The sequence below is a fragment of the Salvelinus sp. IW2-2015 genome, linkage group LG3 (assembly GCF_002910315.2).
Source record: "Salvelinus sp. IW2-2015 linkage group LG3, ASM291031v2, whole genome shotgun sequence".
NCBI classification, from domain to species: domain Eukaryota; kingdom Metazoa; phylum Chordata; class Actinopteri; order Salmoniformes; family Salmonidae; genus Salvelinus; species Salvelinus sp. IW2-2015.
In genome coordinates, this window is record NC_036840.1 from 23,940,733 (window position 1) to 23,965,163 (window position 24,431).

The 24,431-nt window shown below is 45.1% G+C and overlaps 2 protein-coding genes across 2 annotated transcripts; both read left to right on the plus strand.

Moving 5' to 3' along the window:
- LOC111953237 (low-density lipoprotein receptor-related protein 10) lies at positions 1-14,543 on the plus strand. The gene is made up of 13 exons (XM_070435497.1): positions 1-70; positions 5,122-5,343; positions 5,755-5,787; positions 6,144-6,288; positions 6,697-6,887; positions 7,043-7,713; positions 7,954-8,393; positions 9,232-9,529; positions 9,755-10,038; positions 10,158-10,289; positions 10,375-10,569; positions 10,707-10,836; positions 11,566-14,543. Exons 2-13 carry the CDS (start codon positions 5,295-5,297, stop codon positions 12,181-12,183), a joined length of 3,186 nt encoding a protein of 1,061 aa, XP_070291598.1. The 5' UTR covers positions 1-70; positions 5,122-5,294; the 3' UTR covers positions 12,184-14,543.
- Positions 14,544-14,805: 262 nt separating this feature from the next.
- Positions 14,806-23,004, plus strand: LOC111980542 (ciliated left-right organizer metallopeptidase). Its single transcript, XM_024011333.2, has 15 exons — positions 14,806-14,965; positions 15,697-16,215; positions 18,387-18,480; positions 18,669-18,720; positions 18,841-18,990; positions 19,217-19,342; positions 19,415-19,496; positions 20,022-20,167; positions 20,461-20,644; positions 20,819-20,888; positions 21,024-21,114; positions 21,275-21,379; positions 21,493-21,624; positions 21,714-21,847; positions 22,020-23,004. The coding sequence occupies exons 2-15, from the start codon at positions 15,735-15,737 to the stop codon at positions 22,276-22,278; spliced, it is 2,106 nt and encodes a 701-aa protein (XP_023867101.2). The 5' UTR covers positions 14,806-14,965; positions 15,697-15,734; the 3' UTR covers positions 22,279-23,004.
- The last annotated feature ends 1,427 nt before the right edge of the window (positions 23,005-24,431 follow it).

A 24,431-nucleotide genomic window follows, 5' to 3' on the forward strand; every position in this document is an offset into this window, starting at 1 on the left:
CCTGTTCCAAGTAAACAATACGGAAGTTACCCAGTTACTCTGCCTATCAACAAGAAAGACGACAGAAAGGGTAAGGTTGCTAARTTCGTTGTTACAGCCATTTATATACACAATTTCTCGCCGTTTTTTATTAATATGTACATCAGAGTGTTTGTATGTATATAAGAATGCTTTTTTATCGCGTGGCACGTTCAGGAAAACATAACGAAAGGAAGAGGGAAGTTAGTCAGAGCTATCATTAGCATTAGCCACAACAAGGCGAGCGAGCGAAGCAGGGGTGTATTCATTACGTTCTATAATGTAAGCCGTTTACGGTTTAAAAACCAAACTGAGCGAACGAAACGGGGAGGGACCTAGCTGAATTTGTCCAATAGAATCTCTCGTTGGAAAACGGTTTCCTTTTAGAGTAAACTGTTTCTGTACAAAACGTTTTAAAACAGACGAAAGGTTTTGCAACATAATTGGCGTGATGAATCCCTTCCTCTTCAAGGAAGTTTGCGGGGGCAGGCATTCAGAAGGTCTAGAAGGTATGTACATAATTTCACATAATCTAGAATTAAAATGACACAGAAAAAACGTGATATTGAAAATCGCAAGCATTTTTGTCTTTAGGATTAGCTTGCTGGTAACTCATACAGCATAAGGTTAACTAYCTGCGTCATTTAGTTAGCCAACGTTACTGGCAAGGCAGGACATGGCTGTGTATAATATTTAAAAGAGTCACGATCGGTGTCGTTTAAGATGAACATGACGTTATTTATTTATAATACAGAATATTGGGTGACTGTCATTCATATTCCATTCACCCAGCTCAATGTTACATCGATAGGTTAAAGCTACTAAGTCACATGATACTCAAAATGTCCCCGTACTGTTACCCGTCATGAGGTTGCTACAACCTAGCCTATGAATGAAAGTTTACAGGTCGAGAGAATTGAGTAATCAAGGTGACACATTAAATCTCGATTTACACAATCTTGACTGTATCTAGATGATCTAGGGCGGCTATACCCAAACAGGGGTACGCCAAATAGAAATGTGATTCACATTTTCAAACAGTCCATTAAGATTTTTTTTAACTAGGCAAGTCAGTTAGGAACAATTTCTTATTTACAATGACGGCCAAACCCGTACGACGCTGGGCCAATTGTGCGCCGCCCTATGGGCCTCCCAATCACGGCCGGATGTTCTTCAGCCTGATTTCGAAATAGTCGACTGACTCTTGCACTCAGATGCAGTGCCTTAGACTGCTGCGCCACTCGGGAGCCCTAATACAGGTAGCCCGAGTCAAATAATTAACATCCAATCACATTAACCGTTACACTCTCGCGGGAATTCCACTAATGGTCCGTATGTAGCTGCTGCTCATTCTGGTAGCTCGAAAATTGATAAATGGTTAAAGAAATGTAAAGTAAGAGGCACAAATATGATGAGAACTACATTGATTTGGGGCTCACCTATATTGGGAGTAGTGCCTTTCCTCAGCCACAGTGTGTTAAATGTGCAAAAGTACTATCTCACAACTCGATGAAACCGTCACTCTTGCACATACATTTAGAAATGAAACATGCCAATTTGAAAAATAAGCCACAGGAGTTTTTTGAGCGAGAATAAAGACGACTTTCGAGTAGTAAGACAGGTATTAAAGCAACAGWTACCATTTATAAGAAGGGGCTAGAAGCGTCTTATATGTTGAGCTACCMAGTGGCTAGGACAGGTAAGCCCCATCCTATTGTGGAGGACTTAATTCTTCCTGCTACCGCAGATATGGCTGGGACAATGCTGGGGGAAAAGGCCCAAAAACTATACAGACAATTTCTCCATGAAACAACACTGTTTCATGACGCATTAGTGACATGGCAGGAGATGTTATGAAACAGTTACTGCTTCGCATACATGCCAGTGAATTCTATGCGTTAAAGCTGGATGAGTCAACATTTAACATATCGTATAGTGTGTGTGTGTGGCAAAAATACAACATTTAAGTGACCTGACCCTGGTGCTAGACGGGGTATGCAGCTGGAGGTTGAATGTTTGAAGGGGTACGGGACTATAAAAAGTTTGTGTACCACTGATCTAGGGTGTAATCATTAGTCCAACAGTTGGAAATGAGAGTTTCTTTATTGGACAAATTCACGTATGTTTATCACCGTTCCATTTTAAGAAATATTTTAACAGAATCGGCGCAATGAATACACCCCGGATCACATGCAAACACAGTTCACTTTCATAGCAGGCACTTACAAACAGCTCGTTGTGTATATACAATTCCTTCTCGCATCTATCTATGCGCTCTCCTCTCACCGTTTCACTTCGCTTGTGGACTTCAGTGCACAAAACATCAGCTGTCTGTGACAATGCAAAGAAACTATCCAAGCTATATTATGACCGCTACACAAAGCCTACATCATTGTCACGTCATAGTCAACATAGCTACTAGAACTAATGCGTTAGTAAACCCGTTACAATCATGCAGTACAGTGAGCAGCAAGCAGTTTAGCAGTTACACCGGTGGGCCCCAGGGGCAAACAATGTATACAAATAAAAGCTTACCTTGCCTTGGAAGAGTTCCAGTGTTAGATAGCCAGCTAGCTAACATAGCATTCCCCTCTGTTTAAGCCGGGTGTTTGAGTAGGCTAAACTACCTAGCTGCATTCAACGCTAACAAAGTGAAAGTGAAAAAATGTGTACTTCGAAATATACAGTTGAAGTCGGAAGTTAACACACACCTTAGCCAAGTACATTTACACTCAGTTTTTCACAATTCCTGACATTAAATCCTAGTAAAAATTCCCACTCTTAGGTCAGTTAGATCACCACTTTATTTTAAGAATGTGAAATGTCAGAATAATAGTAGAGAGAATGATTTATTTCAGCTTTTATTTCTTTCATCAAATTCCCAGTGGGTCAGAAGTTTACATACACTCAATTAGTATTTGGTAGCATTGCCTTTAAATTGTTTAACTTGGGTCAAACGTTTCCCACAATAAGTTGGGTGAATTTTGGCCCATTCCTCCTGACAGAGCTGGTGTAACTGAGTCAGGTTTGTAGGCCTCCTTGCTCGCACACGCTTTTTCAGTTCTGCCCACAAATTTTCTATAGGATTGAGGTCAGGGCTTTGTGATGGCCACTCCAATACCTTGACTTTGTTGTCCTTAAGCCATTTTGCCACAACTTTGGAAGTATGCTTGGGGTCATTGTCCATTTGGAAGACCCATTTGCGACCAAGCTTTAACTTCCTGACTGATCTTTTGAGATGTTGCTTCAATATATCCACATAATTTCCCCTCCTCATTATGCCATCTTGGTGAATGCCATCTACTGGTGAAGTGCACCAGTCCCTCCTGCAGCAAAGCACCCCCACAACATGATGCTGCCACCCCCATGCTTCACGGTTGGGATGGTGTTCTTCGGCTTGCAAGCATCCCCCTTTTTCCTCCAAACATAACAATGGTCATTATGGCCAAGCAGTTCTATTTTAGTTTCATCAGACCAGAGGACAATTCTCCAAATAGTACTTTCTTTGTCCCCATAAACCATAGTCTGGCTTTTTATGGAGGTTTTGGAGCAGTGGCTTCTTCCTTGCTGAGCGGCCTTTCAGGTTATGTCGATATAGGACTCGTTTTACTGTGGATTTGGATACTTTTGTATCTGTTTCCTCCAGCATCTTCACACAGTCCTTTGCTGTTGTTCTGGGATTGATTTGCACTTTTCACACCAAAGTAGGTTCATCTCTAGGAGACAGAACGCATCTCCTTCCTGAGCGGTATGACGGCTGCGTGGTCCCATGGTGTTTATACTTGCGTACTATTGTTTGTACAGATGAACATGGTACCTTCAGGCGTTTGGAAATTGCTCCCAAGGATGAACCAGACTTGTGGAGCTCTACAATTGTTTTTCTGAGGTCTTGGCTGATTTCTTTAGATTTTTTCATGATGTCAAGAAAAGAGGCACTGAGTTTGAAGGTAGGCCTTGAAATACAGGTACACCTCCAATAGYKTAATTGACATKATTTGAATCAATCAGAAGCTTCATACATAATTTTCTGGAATTTTCCAAGCTGTTTAATGACAGTCAACTTAGTGTATGTTAACTTCTGACTCACTGGAATTGTGATACAGTGAATTATAAGTGAAATAATCTGTCTGTAAACAATTGTTGGAAAAATTACTTGTGTCATGCACAAAGTAGATGTCTTGCCAACTTGCCAAAACTATAGTTTGTTAACATGAAATTTTGCGGAGTGGTTGAAAAATGAGTTTTAATGACTCCAACCTAAGTGTATGTTAACTTCCGACTTCCAGCTAGCTCCCTCTCTCTTGCTTCTCCTTCATTTTGGAAAAAAATGATTTGTTCAAGTATTGTCTTCTCTCTTTGAGTTAACTACTTACCACATTTTATGCACTGCAGCGCTAGCTAGTTGTAGCTAATGCTTTCAGTACTAGTCATTCTCTGATCCTTTGTTTGGGTGGACAACCTGTTAGTTCTTGCTGCAAGAGCTCTGATAGGTTGGAGGATGTCCTCCATAAGTTGGTCATAATTACTGTGTAAGTCTATGGAAGGGGTACGAACCTTGAGCCAACTAGGTTTTGTACAGACGCTAGCTGTCCTCCAGCAATACCATGGCGCTACCCTACAGAGTGCTGCTGAGTCTACTGTAGACCTTCATTGCAAAACAGGATGTTTTAATCAATTATTTGGTGACATATGAATATATTTAGTATAGTTTTATCTAAAAAGTTTAACGTTTTTATTTTTCTGAAATTCTTTGAGGACGGTCCTGCCCTTGCTCCTCTGAGGAGCCTCCGCTGATGTAAACATTGGGTTCTTGATAAAAATAGATAACCATGACATTGAACACAACACATACTTTAAGCGAACAACTTCAGATGTCTGGCTGTCATAAGTAAAGGCTTAAGCGAGTTCTGTAGCTATGTTTCTGTCATTCCCTCCTGTTCCTCTAAAAAGATACCCTGGTCCCAGATATTTTAGTTCTGTCTTGCCATTTTTTTGGCGTGTCAATGGCCATAGGACTTGGCAAGACAGCACAAACAGATCTGGGACCAGGCTAGTCAAAATAGCAATTTTTGCTGACTAGGTTTGGTCTTTGTATTTTCTCAGGTGAAGTCTTCCTCAACGAGACATTAGCGATGATGGGGCCACTCAGCAAGGCGGACTGAGGGGGATCTGCCTAGATGTTTTTCCATTCTAGTTTCTTTTCATAATTTTTGCTCTTTCAAGAGCACCCGCATTTCAGAGGAGCACCATCATTTCAGAGGAGCACCATCATCAGAATGACTGTCTCTTTCAACCTTTGTGTCATCAACATTTTGTTTGTAACTGGTGGGTTTTACTTTGAATGTGACCTATTATCTACCTGCCTGTTTGTCGGTCGGTCGATATGTCAGGTGGTAAAGAACAATAGTTAAGGCCAGGGCTCCCCAACCCTGTTCCTGGAGAGCTACCGTCCTGTAAGTGTTCGCTCCAACCCTGATCTAGCACCCTTGATTCTAATAATTAGCTGGTTGATAAGCTGAATCAGGTTAGTTACAACTGGGTTGAAACAAAAACCTACAGGAGGGTAGCTCTCCAGGAACAGGGGTGGCGAGCCCTGCTTTAGGCCAACAAGTATTGTAACCATTGTATTTTGTAAGCAGTATCTAGTGTCAAATGTACCGTGTGCAAATACTAGTCAGATCTTTAGTAATGCCCGATTCAGACCTCTGTAACTCTGTTTTGCCTGTTGATTCACAGCCTACAGCAGCCTGGAGCTGGTCTCCAGTACTGGTAAGAGCGCTACCCCTCCCCCTCCCTCTCTCTTGCTATTGTCTCTATTCATGTTATCAAAGGGACCCATCTGCCTCTCACCAGTTTTACACAATACTCATAGTTATGTGATCAACATGGGTAGGCGTGGGAGTCTCAACTGTAATTGACAATCAGCGGTGGCACCTCCGGTTCTTTTACATGATTTTGCACTCCAATGTTTCCGGCTGTATATATCAATTAATAGTGTATTACAGCCTGATTTGAATCAGACCAGGAATACCGTAGCAAAATGTTTTGCAACAGGAAAACAAATATATGTGTTCTTAGGCCGCCGCTCCCAGTCTAATATACTGTAGMGTTCTTCTTTCTCCCAGCTCATTGTGGACGATCTCCCCAAGTCCTGGAGGCTGCGAGAGGAGAGATCAGAAGCTTTGTGCGCCACAGCTCGTCCTACCGCCCTCGGCCCTTCTACTGTAGTTGGATTATCAAGGCACATGTAGGAGAGCCTGTTATTCTCAGGTAATGTCTCCCCACTCGCTGTCTTACCGCTGTCTTAGGGGCTTATTTGGTGGGTCAGGGTGCGTCAACGTTTGTCCCCAAACAACTTCTAGTCTTTAACCCTCTTGGCACTAGTGCACATCTGAAGGATTTAGGTAGGTGTAAGCAATTGGAGGAAGAGTCTGTCCAGCATGTCAGTGGACAAGGTGGAGATGCCTCCATGTTCTTTAAATAATCTTATCCAATACTTTCAGATCTACATGAAGTGCCAGGGGGGTACGGTGTAGGGGTTGTGTCCGGACTGGACTTTAGAAATGTCACATCGTGTAAAGGAAAATGGCTTCATAGCCAAATAATGTAGTTTTTGATTATTTGCTTACTTATTTATTGTTTGCTTGTTATCTATTTTTTTCCCCATCGCTCTTTCAGTTTCTCCCAGTTTTCCACACGGTGTAAGAAGGAATGGGTCTCGGTGACGTCATCGACTGGCAAGCCCATTACCCTCTGTGGTTCCGACCTGCCAAAACCCATGGAGTTGGTGGGGGGAAACATTACAGTGACGCACCACTTCCTGACACACTTATTCCCTGTGTCTGCGTTCCGCCTGGGCTATGTCAGAGGTATGGTGCCGTGATGTTAGGCTATATCACTTGTTAATCATGACCTAGTAGACTCGTTATAACTCTCTTTGAGTACCAGGAAATTCAATATAGCTAATAGAAATATCAGCTCTTCTCCCTCTCTCCCCCTTTCCCTGACACTCCTCTCTCTCTAGACTCCGGTGACTGTACGGGGGTGGACTTTGAGTGTTTGGACGGGCGCTGCCTGCCCCTGTCGTGGCGTTGTAACGGCCGGGTGGAGTGCCTGGGTGAAGGGGTGGGCCTGGGCATAGACGAGCAGGACTGTGATGGAGAGATGAAGATCCTGAACCTGGATCCTGAACATGGCAAAACAGTGGTGGCCACCGCCACACCAGAGTCCTACAGGGCGCGGGAGGCAGGAAGAGAGAAGAACAGAGGGAGTAACAGCAGAGGGAGGGATTGGGAAACAGTAGGGAAGGCATCGGGCGAGCTGGAGAAAGAGGAGGAGGAGACAGAGAAGCAAGTAGACGAGGATGCGGACCACACCAAGGAAAAGGAGCCAGCCAATCCTATATATGACTTCTGGCATTTCCAGCCTCGTGGACTCCCCAGCCACCAGCCTCACAGAGCCCACCCCAGTGTGACCCGGGCCCCTGTTGAGTGGCCCTGCGGGGGCCTCCTCCAGACCTTCTATGGGACGTTCGCCCCTCCTTCCATCAGGGGCCCCTCTCTGTTCTGTGTGTGGAACCTGGACCCCCAGGACTCTAGGCCTCTGAAGCTGGACCTGCGGCTGCTGGAGCTGGGGCCTGGAGACACGGTCACCATCACTGACAGACAACATGGCACCGGGGAACTCCTCAAAACTGTGAGTGTGCCTGGGGTGTGTTTGTGTCTTAGAGTTAGTTAAAGTAGCCCCTTATAAACTGATACGGGGTCAGATATTATTTAATTACTCTCGGATTGGAAGTAGGCTAGTCTTATTGTTAATCTGTGGTGAAAGCCAACTTCTACCTCTAGAGTTTGTTACAAGACTGTTCAGTTTAATTACCCAAGTTATTTTACTAATTCTAATCATTTCACCGTCTTCCCTTTCCCTTTGTGACAGATCACCAGCGCGTCCAATTACAAGGCCATCCAGGTCGAGTCCCGGACCGGCCTCCTTTCCCTGACCTATCGTACGCTCCCCGGCTCTGAGGGGCTGGGCTTCAACGCCACCTACCGTGTCGGGGGCTACTGCCCCCCCTGGGAAGGTAAATGTGGGGGTGCCGCGGGTGGCTGCTACACCCAGGAACAGAAGTGTGACGGGCACTGGGACTGTCCCGAGACGGGACATGACGAAGCAGGGTGCAGGGGTTGTCCCCGGGACCAGTTTGCCTGTGGAGCGGCTGGGCAGAGGGCGCTGCTGGCGGGGCATAGCTTCCTAGGGCGTCCGGTGTGTTTCCCTGCCAAGGAGAGGTGTAACTACCAGCTGTACTGTTCTGATGGGAGCGATGAGAGAGACTGTTCTATATGTCAACCTGGGACCTTCCACTGCGACAGTGACAGGTAGAGGAGTGTGTGTGTGTTTTTTTTGGGGGGGGGGGGGGGTCATTTTTCTGCCAATGAAATCTTTATATTTGAGATTCTTCAAAGCATCAGATGACATGGCCTCCACAATCACCCGACCTCACCCAAGTTCAGATGGTTTGGGATGAGTTGGACCGCAGAGTGAAGGAAAAGCAGGCAACAAGTGCTCAGCATATGTGGGAACTCCTTCAAGACTGTTAGAAAAGCATTGAAGGTGAAGCTGGTTGAGAGAATGCCAAGAGTGTGCAAAGCTGTCATCAAGGCAAAGAGTGGCTACTTTGAAGAATCTCAAATATAAAATAGATTTTGATTTGTTAAACACTTTTTTTGGTTACTACATGATTCTACATATATATGTATATATACATACACACAAAATACATTATCTTTGAGAACTAACAATCATCAAAATAAAATATAGATAGTGAAAGAGAATTGAAAATTCTAAAAGCAAGAATTTAGAAGTATTGATTTTATTTGGTTTGAGCAAAATAACACCGCGTTTGCCATGGCAAATTTCTCTGAACTCCATGGATAAATGTGTAGAATTGCAGGACGTTGGCTTAAAAAGGTCTACACTGCCAAGATGGGGGGGTCTCAAAAAAATTATCTCAATTTCACAGGGACAACCGTGCCCGTTGTCACACCCCCTACCAAGCCCCCTTTTGATRCAGAAAAAAACTTAGTGTGTGCATGCGTTTTAATGTTTGTTAGTGAGCTTTGATATGTGTGTTAGTGTAGTTTCGATGTGACATGCGTGTGGTGTGTTTCGATGTGTGTGTATACGCCACCTGAACTGTTTGTGTCTCTGCCCCAGGTGTGTTTTTGAGAGCTGGCGCTGTGACGGCCAGCTGGACTGTAAGGACGGGACAGACGAGCTGAACTGCACCGTGACCCTGCCTCCCAAGGTCATCACCTGCGGGGGCCTCCTCCAGACCTTCTATGGGACGTTCGCCCCTCCTTCCATCAGGGGCCCCGCTCTGTTCTGTGTGTGGACCCTGGACCCCCAGGACTCTAGGCCTCTGAAGCTGGACCTGCGGCTGCTGGAGCTGGGGCCTGGAGACACGGTCACCATCACTGACAGACAGCAGGGCACCGGGGAACTTATCAAAACTGTGAGTGTGGGGGGGATGTACTGGAGTTTGGTTGACGTTGCCCCTAATAAACTGAAACGAAGTCATATATTTATAATTTTTTTCAGAGAGTAGGGTTGTCTGATCCTAGATCTGTGGTTAAAGCCAACTTTTCTACCTCTGAAATCACTGGGAAAGTTAATTTACCCAAGTTAATTTACTCAATCTTATCACTTCAGCCTCTCCCTCTCTTTCCCTCTGTGACAGATCACTAATGCGTCCAATTACAAGGCAATCCAGGTCGAGTCCCGGACCGGCCTCCTCTCCCTGACCTATCGTACGCTCCCCGGCTCTGAGGGGCTGGGCTTCAACGCCACCTACCGTGTCGGGGGCTACTGCCCCCCCTGGGAAGGTAAATGTGGGGGTGCCGCYGGMGGSTGCTACACCCAGGAACAGAAGTGTGACGGGCACTGGGACTGTCCCGAGACGGGACATGACGAAGCAGGGTGCAGGGGTTGTCCCCGGGACCAGTTTGCCTGTGGAGCGGCTGGGCAGAGGGCGCTGCTGGCGGGGCATAGCTTCCTAGGGCGTCCGGTGTGTTTCCCTGCCAAGGAGAGGTGTAACTACCAGCTGTACCTGTCTCTTATACACATCTAGATGTGTATAAGAGACAGTTCCTAGGGCGTCCGGTGTGTTTCCCTGCCAAGGAGAGGTGTAACTACCAGCTGTACTGTTCTGATGGGAGCGATGAGAGAGACTGTTCTATATGTCAACCTGGGACCTTCCACTGCGACAGTGACAGGTAGAGGAGGGTGTGTGAGGGTGCGTGGTGTGTTTTTGATGTGTGTAAGTGTATACGCCATCTTGACCGTTTGTCTCTTCCCCAGGTGTGTGTTTGAGAGCTGGCGCTGTGACGGCCAGGTGGACTGCAAGGACGGGACAGACGAGCTGAACTGTTCCGTGACCCTGCCTCGGAAGGTCATCACCGCGGCAACCGTTGGCAGCCTGGTCTGTGGGCTGTTGCTGGTCATCGCTATGGGCTGCACCTGCAAGCTTTACTCACTGCGCACCCGAGAATACAGGTATCCCTCATGCACCTCACACGTCAGGTTTACTACATGTTGATGCTTCATCACCCACAAACGCCTCCCTTGATCTGTGTCCAAATTGTCTTCTTCGACCAGACCCCCATATGTTTCTGTCTGTCTTCCTCCTGCAGTATGTTTGCTCCAATCAGCCGCCAAGAGGCGGCGCTGATCCAGCAGCAGGCTCCTCCCTCCTACGGTCAGCTGATTGCCCAGGGCATCATCCCTCCAGTGGAGGACTTCCCCACAGAGAACCCCAACGAGGTGAGAGCCTAGTAACAGGTCTAGGATCAGCTAACAGTCCCCCAATCCTAACCCTAAGTGACCTTAGATCAGGAACTAACGGCAACTTTGTCCCACTGTGCTCTGATTGGAGCACAATTAACTGAAGGCCTCAAATAACAGATTACTTGAGATTTCCTTTCTTTGGTTTCCTTCCTTTACAAGGGGAATCCTTCACCAACTTAGTTTATTTGAAATCTCCTCAGTAGGACCGTCGGTCCTCTGACTCCTCATGACTAGCCTTGTACATCTGACCTACCAGAGGCACTGAGGGTTCAGCTTCACTGCTTGACTCATTATCATCAGCCTGCATTATGAGAGTAGCAGCAGGAGCATGGTCTCATAGATTGAGTTACACCAGGGCCTGTAGGAGTGCTGATCTAGGATCGGTTTAGCCTTGTAGATCGTAATGAGTAATATTATACGGACAGGGGGAACCTGATCCAAGAGCTGTCTGATTAGCTGCTGCAGACAGCTGAAGGAGGTCAAGAGGACTAAAACAATGTGCTCTCTGTGTTTCACTGTGTTGTAGCTTCGTTTAATGGTGATCTTACGCAAATCATAAATTTAAATGATAATGTTAAGAAATAAGCGTATTTGTACAGCACATTTTCAAATTCAACAAATTAAATCTCAAGGTTTTAATATTTTTCTTGTTCTGTGTCTGTCTCTGTCTCTGTGTGTTTCTCTTTCTCTCTCTCCCCCCATCAGTCTTCCTCTCTTACTCTGAGAGGTATCCTCCAGCTCCTCAGACAGGACACCGCCAACTCTCCACGTCGCCGTCGCCGTCCCCGATTCGTCCGCCGGGCTGTCCGTCGCATGCGGAGGTGGGGCTTAATCCCTAGATCCGCCTCCAGGCCCTCTCAGCCTTCCAGTTCCGCCCCCCAGCATACAGATCCCACCTCTACTGGTGTAGAGCCCAGTCAATCAACTCCCGCAACTTCCTCATTGGCTGTGGAAGCCGTCAATCTGCCGTTGCCACAGAAACTAGGCTTGCTCCCTCAGACGGTGCAGCACCCACCACCACCACCACCGCCGCCTCCCACCTCCCTTCCTCCACCCCTTGTCTCTATCCCAGCCACCCCCCAGAGCTTCCCTGTGGCTGCCCCTCCCACCCCCAGTAGCCCCTCCCTAGCCTCGCTCTTCCACTCTCTGGGGCGCAGTATCTCTCGCTTCCGCGCCTCCCCGTTATCTTCCTCCCCCACCAACTCCCTGCCCCTCTCCGAATCCCCCTCTTTCTCCTCTTCGGAGGATGAGGTGCTGCTTATCCCCCTCTCGGAGGACATGACCTCGGAGGATGACGTCCCCCTGCTAACCCTTGACCCCTGACCTTATCCAAACCCCACCGCCCTCCCTAAATGATGTGCACAGTGCTCGCGCACAGGAGCACCGCAAGGCTCTCCCCCCTCTCTGTGCTGATGTAGTGCCTTTTGAATTACATTGGGTTGGTTTTGACTGACTGTAGAAATCTAGTATTCAATGCTTTTATGTTATTGAGTGTGGGACCTCCTTGAGAAAGTGTGTACGTGTGCCTGCCTCCGCGTGCGTGTAGTCATGAATGTGTGTAGTCTGAAAGTGGTGAACTTTGCACAGAGAATCTTCCTCCCAAATCCTCATGCTCTAATATATCAGCTACTGTCAAATGAGTGATTTTTTTTTGTTTCTAACACATGAAAGAGCTTGTCTTCATGTGACTCGTATGTGTGACTACGTCATGTGTGTTTTAGTATTTATGAGGGTGAGTAATAGGGCGGCAGTGTAAGGGTATGGAAGATGTTCTAATATTATAAATTATACCCCCCCCCCCTCATTTAAGTGCCTTGTTTAGAAGCTTCCTGCATATGATGAATTTGAATGATTACACACACGTACTGCATGCATACTGTCACAAATACGCTATATATATACAAAAGTATGTGGACACCCCTTCAAATTATTGGACTCTGCTATTTCAGCCACACCTGTTGTTTACCGGTGTATAAAATCGGGCACACAGCCATGCAGTCTCCAGTAGAATGGCCTTACTGAAGAGCTCAGTGACTTTCAACGTGGCACTGTCATAGGATGCCACCTTTCCAACAAGTCAGTGCGTCAAATTTCTGCCCTGCTAGAGCTGCCCCGGTCAACTGTAAGGGCTGTTATTGTGAAGTGGAAACGTCTAGGAGCATCAGCAGCGAAGTGGTAGGCCATACCGAGTGTTGTAGCGTGTGATAATCGTTTACAACACTCACTACCGAGTTCCAAACTGCCTCTGGAAGCAATGCCAGTCAGCACAATAACTATTCTTTGGGAGCTTCATGAAATGGGTTTCCATGGCAGAGCAGCCAAGAGTTGGCTGGACTGGTGTAAAGCTCGCCACCATTGGACTCTGGAGCAGTGGAAACGCGTTCTCTGGAGTGATGAATCACGTTTCACCATCAGGCAGTCCGATGGCAGACGCCAGGAGAACGCTACCTGCCCCAATGCATATTGTCAACTGTAAAGTTTGGTGGAGGAGGAATAATGGTCTGAGGTTGCTTTTCATGGTTCGGGCTAGGCTCCTTAGTTCCAGTGAAGGGAAATCTTAACGCTACAGCATACAATGACATTGTAGACAATTCTGTTCTCCCAACTTTGTGGCAACAGTTTGGGGAAGGCCCTTTCCAATTTCAGCATGACAATGCCACCGTGCACAAAGGGAGGTCCGTACTGAAATTGTTTGTCGAGATCGGTGTGGAAGAACTTGACTGGCTTGCACAGTCCTGACCTCAACCCCATCGAACACCTTTGGGATGAATTGGAACGCAGACTGCGAGCCAGGCCTAATCGCCCAACATCAGGGCCCGACCTCACTAACACTCTCGTGGCTGAATGGAAGCGAGTCCCCGCATCTAGTGGAAGCAAGTTCCAACATCTAGTGGAAAGCCTTCCCAGAAGAGTGGAGGCTGTTGTAGCAGCAATGGGGGGACTAACTCCATGTTAATACCCATAATTTTGGAATGAGATGTTTGACGATCAGGTGTCCACATACTTTTGGTCATGTAGTGTGTGTATATATACACAAAAAGGCACACCTACCTTCTCACAGACAGACTGTTTTTATATTGCTTTTATAATTGATTAATTCCATGCGAGTTCTGAAAACTGGCAATAATTTTGGGGACCCTCCTGGTTAGTGTATGTATGGCATAACTTGTGTGTGTAATGTATGCACTTAAATGTGATGTATGAATGTTTATAATGTAATTCTCTAGTACACGTTGTGTCTAGACTCACAAGACAATCTCTCTGTGCCTGAGATTGGGTTAGACTTGTGCAGTGCACGCAGAACGACGAGGCCCCCAGGGGCAACAGGCACAACAACCTTGACTTGAAGTCTCACCCCTTTGTGAATCGAACCCCCTCTACCACACTTTTACACAATGAACAAATAGCGAATGAAGCGACTTTTCAGTGTGCCATTTGTATATCATATTCTTTAGTTTTTTCGCTTTTGTCCTCCAGAAATGTTCTTTCAATTTTATTTTCTTATTGTTCTGTTTACCTGGTTGTACTGAATGTATTCAATTATACATGGAGTGGTTGGATGATTGCAATCTAATAATAAGATTGTAGAGTGATTTCAAAAAAATATTTTTTAATAGGGTCTTTCACTGTACATAGGCAAAGATATGGACAAATCCACAGAGATTAAACAATTTGCACTTTTATTTGGACTCTTAACTCTTTGATGTGTGAGAGAGAGAGATGTGTGGGTGGAAGAAGTGAAGTGCAAAGTAAGTTTTTAGATAAGGAGGTAAAGAAGTGGTAAGTTTTTAGATAAGGAGGTGGTCTATAAGCCATTGTCCTCTGTCTTCTGGGAATGTATCAAAGACATGTCACATCAGTCTCCCGAGAAGGGCGCCATGACGACAAAGCACATTTAAATACCTGGGTGTCAATGGGGCAGAGCGGTTTGGTCGGTCGCTTGCAACTTGCACGGTTAGGAGAAGAGTGAAGGTGAGTCGGGAGGAAAAGCCATTCAATTTACAGAAGAATACTGATGAGTATGTTGAGGAATGTCATTTCATTTAGAAAATTCTGCACTTGATTTTTGATGGCGTCGGCGCGAGACTGGACATTGCGTTCCCAGGTAATTATAACCGATTCATGAAACAACCGATTCAGTGGGGAATTCAAATTAGCTAGATGTTGATTTTAAAATAGTGACGACTAGAGCAGAGGCGAAAGTGGTCCACTATACAGCACTTTTTGACTAATAGCAAAGGGGAATTGAAAAACTATGATTTAGGCTTACCCTTCTTCATGAAGTTGTGTAGAAAAGTTATGGAGACAATAATTACGCTGTCTGAAACGGGCTCCTCTAGTGAAAAACAGGTCGGACTGATTAATTCAAGTGTCATTATCTACATCAGTCGATACTTCAGTTCTATATTGGCTCACCATGTATACATGTTTGGGTGAATACAGTAAATGTTTCTAAGGCAACTACAGCATTATTACGCAATAGTGTCCAAGTGGACTGCTGAAATGCAGTAGTTTTCCCGAATATATATATATATATATATATATATATATATATATATATATATATATATATATATTTGGATTTCCCTCTAAAATCACCTCTAATCCCACACGTTTTTTAAACAACTAATTTAGGATTATCTTGTAGCATGTTAGCTTTGTCCTGCAACTAGCCATTCAAATGACCATTTATATTAACAATTTAGACTTGTACTTTTGTTACAAATAGAAATCTGCAACATTAAAAGTCAAAGTTGTTCATATAAATGGTCATTTAAATGGCTAGTTGCGGGGTGAAGCTAGTAGCTGTTAGATCTACTGCTGATGTCATGTCAGTCCAACAGATCCATCTCTGTGATCTTCTCTTCCCCGAGATGAGGCTTCTGTGGAGGGGCGGCTCCTGTGGAAAGGCTATGATTATGCCTTCACCCCCCTCCCTCGGCAGGCCATGGGTTTGGATGGTGGTGGTGGTCATATGGCTCCCTGGTGCTCTGGAGAAGTGTATCTTTGATGAGGTTCAGCAGTCGGTCACAGTGGTCACCACACCCACTGATCCAGACGGACCTCACCCTAAGAAGGCGGCCAGGAGCAATGTTGGGCAACAGACTCCACTTACTGCTTCAGAGGACACAGCTAATCCTTTTCAAATTCGTTCATTTGCGCTTCAACATTCTTCATCCCAGAGACACCACAGGAAGCACATGAGAGAGCTGGCTCCACCCACAAACCATCCACAGCCAATCAGGATCCACACCTGGGTTCCGAGGGATAGCCCCGCCCTGTCTCAGGTGGAAAGCGAGAGACTGGAGCCAGCAGTCAGGGAGGCTGTGGGCATCGTGTCCAGCTTGCTGTCAGGTAGGAGAGGAGAGTGTCTGTCTCTATGTGTTTGAGTGGATCTGTACTGAACAAAAATATAAACYCAACATGAAACAACTTCTAAGATTTACAGTTCATATAAGGAAATCAGTCAATTGAAATAACTAAATTAGGCCCTAATCTATGGATTTCACATGACTGGGAATACAGATATGCATCTGTTGCTCACAGATACCAACAACAACAAAAAGGTAGGGGCGTGGAGCAGAAAACCATTCAGTATCTGGTGTTACCACCATTTGCCTCGTGCAGCGTGACACATCTCCTTCACATAGAGTTGACAGGGCCTGTCTGGCCCTGTCCGGACAGGGCCACAGTGTCTCCCGACCGCTCCTGTCTCAGCCTCCAGTATTTATGCTGCAATAGTTTGTGTCGGGGGGCTAGGGTCAGTCTGTTATATCTGGAGTATTTCTCCTGTCTTATCCGGTGTCCTGTGTGAATTTAAGTATGCTCCCTCCCTCTTTCTCTCTCTCTTCTCTCGGAGGACCTGAGCCCTAGGACCATGCCTCAGGACTACCTGGCCTGATGACTCCTTGCTGTCCCCAGTCCACCTGGTCATGCTGCTGCTCCAGTTTCAACTGTTCTGCCTGCGGCTATGGAACCCTGACCTGTTCACTGGACGTGCTACCTTGTCCCGGACCTGCTGTTTTCGACTCTCTCTCTACCGCACCTCTAACTCTGAATGATCGGCTATGAAAAGCCAACTGACATTTACTCCTGAGGTGCTGACCTGTTGCACCCTCTACAACCACTGTGATTATTATTATATGACCCTGCTGGTCATCTAAGAACGTTTGAACATCTTGGCCATGTACTGTTATAATCTCCACCCAGCACAGCCAGAAGAGGACTGGCCACCCCTCAGAGCCTGGTTCCTCTCTAGGTTTCTTCCTAGGTTCTGGCCTTTCTAGGGAGTCTTTCCTAGCCACCGTGCTTCTACATCTGTATTGCTTGCTGTTTGGGGTTTTAGGCTGCGTTTCTGTACAGCACGTTGTGACATCGGCTGATGTAAGAAGGGCTTTATAAATACATTTGATTGATTGATTGATCAGGCTGTTGATTGTGGCCTGTGGAATGTTGTCCCACTTGTCTTCAATGGCTTTGCGAAGTTGCTGGATATTGGCGGGAACTGGAACACATCGATCCCGAACATGCTCAATGGGTGAAATGTCTGGTGAGTATGCAGGCCATGGAAGAACTGGGACATTTTCAGCTTCCAGGAATTGTGTACAGATCCTTGTGACATGGGGCCGTGCATTATCATGCTGAAACATGAGGTGATGGCGGCGGATGAATGGAACGACAATGGGCCTCAGGATCTCTTCACGGTATCTCTGTGCATTGAAATTGTCATAGATAAAATGCAATTGTGTTCATTGTACGTAGCTCGTGCCTGACCGCATAACCCAACTGCCACCATGGGGCATTCTGTTCACAATGTTGACATCAGCAAACCACTTGCCCACACGATGCCATACACGTGGTCTGTGGTTGTGAGGCCGGTTGGACGTACTGCCAAATTCTCAAAAACGACATTGGAGGCGGCTCATGGTAGAGGAATGAACATTCAACAGCTCTGGTGGACATTCCTGCAGTCAGCATGCAAATTGCACGKTCCCTCAAAACTTGAGACATTGAGACATCTGTAGCATTGGGTTGTGTGACAAAACTGCACATTTTAGAGTGGCCTTTTATTGTCCCCAGCACAAGTTGTACCTGTGCAATGATCATGCTGTTTAAACAGCTTCTTGATATGCCACACCTGTCAGGTGCATGGATTATCTTGGCAAAGGAGAAACGCTCACAAACAAGAATGTAAACAAATTTGTGTGCAAAATTTGAGAGAAATAAGCTTTTTGTCTGTACGGAAAATGTCTGGGATATTTTATTTCAGCTCATGAAACATGGGACCAACACTTTGCATGTTGCGTTTATATTTTTGTTCAGTGTATCTACTGTGTGTGGATGTTTCTCAGTAGGAACATTATTGTGTGTGGATGTTTGTCAGTAGGAACATTTATTGTGTGTGTCTTTGACTGAGTCTTTGTGACTTTTGTGTCACGTTTGGTGTGTAATAACAATGTAATGATGTAATCATGTGGGGATAACTAAGTGTTTCACTGATCATTTAATACTTGCTGTCCCGACAGTAAACAGAGTCCCTGGTTATCTGCTGCTCAGCAGAGACATCAACAAGTACTGCAAGTTCATATGGAGGAACGCCAGCTCTGCCAACTATAACAAGTCTGTGTGTTACAACTGTATACATAGCTATATGTGTGTATTTGTCCATTTCTTTACATAGTAAAATACTATCTCTGTTTATACAGTATGTTTCTCTTGTCTAAGACGTTCGGATACAGTATATCGGATTTTCTACTGTTATTGGTCGGTGAATCATTTCAACCAATRAAAGATTTCCATTTCCACAGGTGTGGCCGAGCCAATGAGAACTACAGGACGGAGACCTGTCTGGATGTCATTGTGAGTAGCAGCATCTGAAACCTCTCTCATATCACACAGACAGGGAGATGCTGTGTTATTATTAGTCCTTTGATGGAAATCATGACCTGCCAGTGAGGATGCACCACCATTGATTGACAGATCCCAGATGATCACCTGAGTGGTTGTTCCGTGTACTCAGAGCCTGATGCACCAACCATGACTGTGATAAGGCCTGAGGGGGCGGGACTTCCTGACACTGACTTCCTACTTTACCTCCACGCACAGAGCACCGACAAGTGTCGAGCGGAGGTGAGGGGTCACAGCAGAGACAATGTTATGTTCAATGTAAATCAACTTAGTTTGTGACTGTCAATATAGCTCTGGTTGACCTTAGGTACAGATCTAAGATCAGCAGGTATCCTTACCAGCATACTCTCACCAATGAAAAGCAATACGATCAGTAATGAACTCAGGTCATAAAATATGTTGACTGTCAATGTATCACTCTTTCCTCTTCACTATTCATATATCCCAGCCCGGGGTGTTGGCCTATGCAGTGCACTGCCAGACTGACTCCCAGGGTCGACCTCTGGCTGGTGTGGTGGTCATCTGTAGGGAAAGACTGACTGTGGAGGGATACAGCCACCAAGGCACTGTGCAGGTAAAATATTTTTTTGGTGAGTGTGAGTGAGTGAGTGAGATATTTGGCATCTCCTTTCCTTCTTCTCTCCAGACAGTGATCCACGAGTTGTTCCATGCATTGGGTTTCTCCAAAGAACTCTTCAGCACCTGGAGAGACTGCTCCTACTCACAACGTCAGTAACCTTGCCTGTGTTATCATTTGGTATATTACATTTGTATTATAAAGGCTATATTTCATTGTGTTACTTTATGGTGTGTTTTTGTCCAATCTTTTGGTCAGGGCTAAACCTGTTAGATTTTTCTCTCTCTGTTGTAAAGGTATCTGTTTTGTTTTGCTGTGGATTTGTTGTTGTGTGGTTGAGTTATACTCGGTTGTGTTGTGTGGTTGAGTTATACTCGGTTGTGTTGTGTGGTTGTTGTGTGGTTGAGTTATACTCGGTTGTGTTGTGTGGTTGTTGTGTGGTTGAGTTATACTCGGTTGTGTTGTATGGTTGTTGTTTGGTTGAGTTATACTCGGTTGTGTTGTGTGGTTGTTGTGTGGTTGAGTTATACTCGGTTGTGTTGTGTGGTTGTTGAGTTATACTCGGTTGTGTTGTGTGGTTGTTGTGTGGTTGAGTTATACTCGGTTGTGTTGTGTGGTTGAGTTATACTCGGTTGTGTTGTGTGGTTATGTGATTCTGTGTTGTCGTGTTGTGAAGTTGGGATGGGCTGCTCCCCCCGGGTTCAGGTGACTAACACAGATGAGACGGGTCAGGTCAGGATCTACACCCAATCAGTGATCAGAGCCCTGCAGGACCACCTGTTATCTACTGGCCCTGAGCTGGGAGGACCACTGGAGAACCTGGTACGGACCCTGACATGAGCCGTTAACACACAATATATTCGTAGTGCAGAAATATAGGCACTGTAGTCACAGTCATGAAATACCGGACTTTATTCATATCAGAGTCGTTCCCAATATGTTTGTGAGGTCTTATATTGTACTTTACCTTTCTCTCACTACCTCGTTACCCATAACTCCTTTCTCACACTTATCTCTCCCAATCTCTCTCTTTCTCTCCCCTGCTCTTTAACACACACTCTCCCCCTCCCTCTCTCTCTCTTTCTCCACTCCTCCCTCCTCTCCCCATCTCTCAGGATGTAGGTTCTAGGGGTCTGTCCTCTCACTGGGAGTCCAGGGTGCTACAGGGTTCCATCATGGCTGCAGCCCTGGGGGATCCAGCTGTGGTGCGTGTCGACCCGGTCACCCTGGCCGCCCTACAGGACACGGGCTGGTACTCTGTCAACCACAGCCGAGCACAGAGCCTGGTGTGGGGAAAGGGTGAGGGACCGTCTGTCCATTGAGACGGATGTAAATTTTCATAAATGAACCAAACAGATAAGGTGGTTAGAAAGAATATCTGTCAAAGATTAAGAGAGGAATATCGTTAATGAGTGATTCTGTGTGTACCTAATTATTGGCCATAGTGATTTATTGTTTGTGTATCTTTCGTAGGTGAGGGAGCAATGTTTGGATCACTGTCCACCTGCCATGACAACTCCTCCTCATTTTTCTGCACGGGCAGGTATTGTTATTATTTTATTTGAATATCCCACACTTAACCATACAATAACAAATAAATCCCATTCTCCAACGTTGTCTAAAGCTGTCCAGTTCCTCTACCTCATTCTCTGTTTGACTTGTGTTCTACATCGCTCAGTGGTTTAGGGTGTCATTATCTTCACCGCCACAAGGGGGAGTGCCAGACTGACCCTCACCTGGATGGGTGCCGCATTTACAAACCTCTAATGGTGGGTCTTCTGCTCTTATTTACTTCTGTTTTACCGTCTCCCTGAACTCTGTTCTTCATGACAAAACAGTATTTCAAACYCTCTTCCTCAGCTTCACCTTCTCTCTCTATTTAAACTTCTCCCTCCTCTTCCTTTATTCCTCTCTCTGTGTTTTCCTAAGAGTGCGTGCTGGAAAGAGGAGAACGAGAGAGAGACTGAAACAGAGTGGAGTGGAGAGTTGTACCGTATAGACAGCCGATGCTTCTTCTCTAACCTGAGCAGAGAGGTCAGTGTGTGTGTATTTTATGTGGACTTACACCGCATATATTTGTGAAAAAGTGTATGAAGGTGACACCTACCCATTTATTTTATTTTCTCTCCATCTCCTCTTTCTGTCAGAATGTCTCCCTGTCTGTTAGTGACTCTGTGGTGGGGCGTTGTTATAGACACAGGTGTACTGGGCTGAACCGGTATCAGATACAGGTGTCTGGCTCTGACTGGTTAGACTGCCCAGTAGGAAGCACCATTGAGGTAACTTTTGAGCATACACCGATTTTGCCATTTTGGCCATTAGATTCTATCATGATTTGACATTATTTCTCATTCATTCATTCATCCAGGTGACAGGATACAGGGGGTTAGTTGCATGTCCTGACAAGAGGTTGTGTTATTACCCTGACATTGGTCTCTCCATCGACAACCAMGACCCCCACTCTCCAGCTGACTCTACTAAAGGCACAGTGACTACTGAGAAGTGAGTATGGCAGAGTAGGAAGTATTTCAGTGTCTTTGGTATGGCACAACATGAACTTGTAATTTTGTTATTTTACCAAGTTTTAAGTGGTCTTTCACTTTCTCAGAGAGCAATACATAATTTATTTATCAGTATAAATCAAGTGTTTATTTTCTTGTCTTCTCTCCCTCAGCGATCCCCTGTTACATCAGAACACAATCCCTGACCCGAGCCTGACCTTTGACCCTGACCCTACTTGTGCAGAACCAGGGGTCAGTACAGACCCCACGTTGACTCCAGTCCTGGGGGTCAGTGCTTCTGTCTGTCTCCTGGCTGCCCTGATGGTGGCCTACAGGAGGTATCGCTCCTCCAGAGTCAGGGTTAATGCTGCCCCTGAGGCCCCCAGTGTTCTGCAGTTGCACTCGACCCAAAGTGATTCAAATAACTGCTGATGGAAACTGGGTGTCCATTATGGCACAGTCTTGTACACTGGTGTAAATGGTTACTTAATCAAGTAGGTGGTGTTTGTACATTATTTATCAGAGGGGGAAATCGACTAAGCGTTGAACTGTACAAATGAAAAAAGTACACTAAAGCAATGAGCAATGCTGAGGMGTTCTAATTGTCCCCTGGATTTGATGTTCAACATGGATTTAGCTTTAACACTATGTTAACTTGTAATAACAATGAATTATGTGAGTGTTTTCTGTGTCTTATCCCTGTGGTATACATTTTYCTCATACAATTTGACATATAAAATGTAAATCTGCACTATTTATTTTATTGACGGGATCTGTTGCCAAGGTGATGTTTTCTGGAATCCCCCGTAGATAAGTCAGAGCAGGGAAGGTTCCAGGCATAAGAGACATAAGCGGTCACTTAGGCCTCCAACCCCACCCCCCCAAAATTTAAAAATAAATTTATATATATATACACACTACCGTTCAAAAGTTTGGGGTCACTTAGAAATGTCCTTGTTTTTGAAAGAAAAGCTACTTTTGTTGTCCATTAAAGTAACATCAAATTGATCAGAAATACGGTGTAGACATTGTTAATGTTGTAAATGACTATTGTAGCTGGAAACGGCAGATTTTTTATGGAATATCTACATAGGCTTACAGAGGCCCATTATCAGAAACCATCACTCCAATGTTCCAATGGCACATTGTGTTAGCCTTTTAAAAGGATAAACTTGGATTAGCTAATTTATCATTAGAAAACCCTTTTGCAATTATGTTAGCACAGCTGAAAGCTGTTGTTCTGATTAAAGAAGCAATAAAACTGTCCTTCTTTAGACTAGTTGAGTATCTGGAGCATCAGCGCTTGTGGGTTTGATTACAGGCTCAAAATGGCCAGAAAAAAATACCTTTATTCTGAAACTCGTCAGTCTACAACATTAACAATGTCTACACTGTATTTCTGATCAATTTGATGTTATTTTAATGGACAAAAAGATTAGCTTTTTCTTTCAAAAACAAGGACATTTCTAAGTGACCCCAAACTTTTGAACAGTAGTTATATATTTATTCTCAGGCGGGGGGGTGGGGGGGTACTCAGTCCGGGTCTCAACTGAATAGATACTGAATAGAAGAATAGCAGAATATACAATGTGAAGAACAAAAAATTGGTTGTGCTTCAGCAAATTTTCTCTGTGTATGCGTCAGTGCTGACAGTCACTCAATTAACCAGCTAACAATTTTTTGGTTGGTAGTTAGTCCTAGCCACCTATCTAAACTTGAATAATGGCCAAATACTGACCAGACACGCAGGGCAAAAGCCCAGGGGCCACTATTGACTTTGTTAGTCACTCTCAGTCAGATATCATTAACATGGCATAAGTCATGGCACATGTGTAGAATTGCAGGAAATTTGCTTTTAAAACTGAAAAAAATGTCTCTTCCCGTGGAGAAATGGGTAGAATTGCAGGAAATTAGCTGTAAAACTGAGAAAAAGCAGTGGTCTTGCCCCATGCAATTTTTTTTAATTATTCATGAAATTTGAAATAAATTGTAAAGACATTATCCGCCCATGACAAAATGTGTAGAGTTGCAGGAAACTCCATTACATTTACATTACATTTTTCTGACGCTGCTTTACCAGAGCGACTTACAAATTGGATAAGTTCATACATATTCATCCTGGTCCCCCGTGGGAATGAACCCAACAACCCGGCGGTTGCAAGCGCCATGCTCTACCAACTGAGCCACACGGGACTTTAAAACATACATTTAATCTCATAAAAGAGGGGGGGGGGGGTCACTAAAATGTTTTGTGCACTAAAATGTTTTGCTTGCTAGGGCCCCCAAAAGACTAAAACGGGCCCTGAGTCAGAGAATGTCAGTTGATAGAAGTTAATCTGCAGTGACTGTGATCGGTCATGCTCAAAGATCAAGATAATACAAATGTTGAACAGTCATGAAATTTGACAACATGCTAGCCTCTAGGAATCAGTTCAGCAGCACAGAGTATAACAACACACTTTTCAAACACTAGCTAGGAGTAAAATAGTTGGGCATCAACAGCATGCATACAAAACCTATTAAGCAATTCCTATTTTACTTGAAATCATAAACTAAGGTTGAGCAAGAGAGGCTTAGATACATTT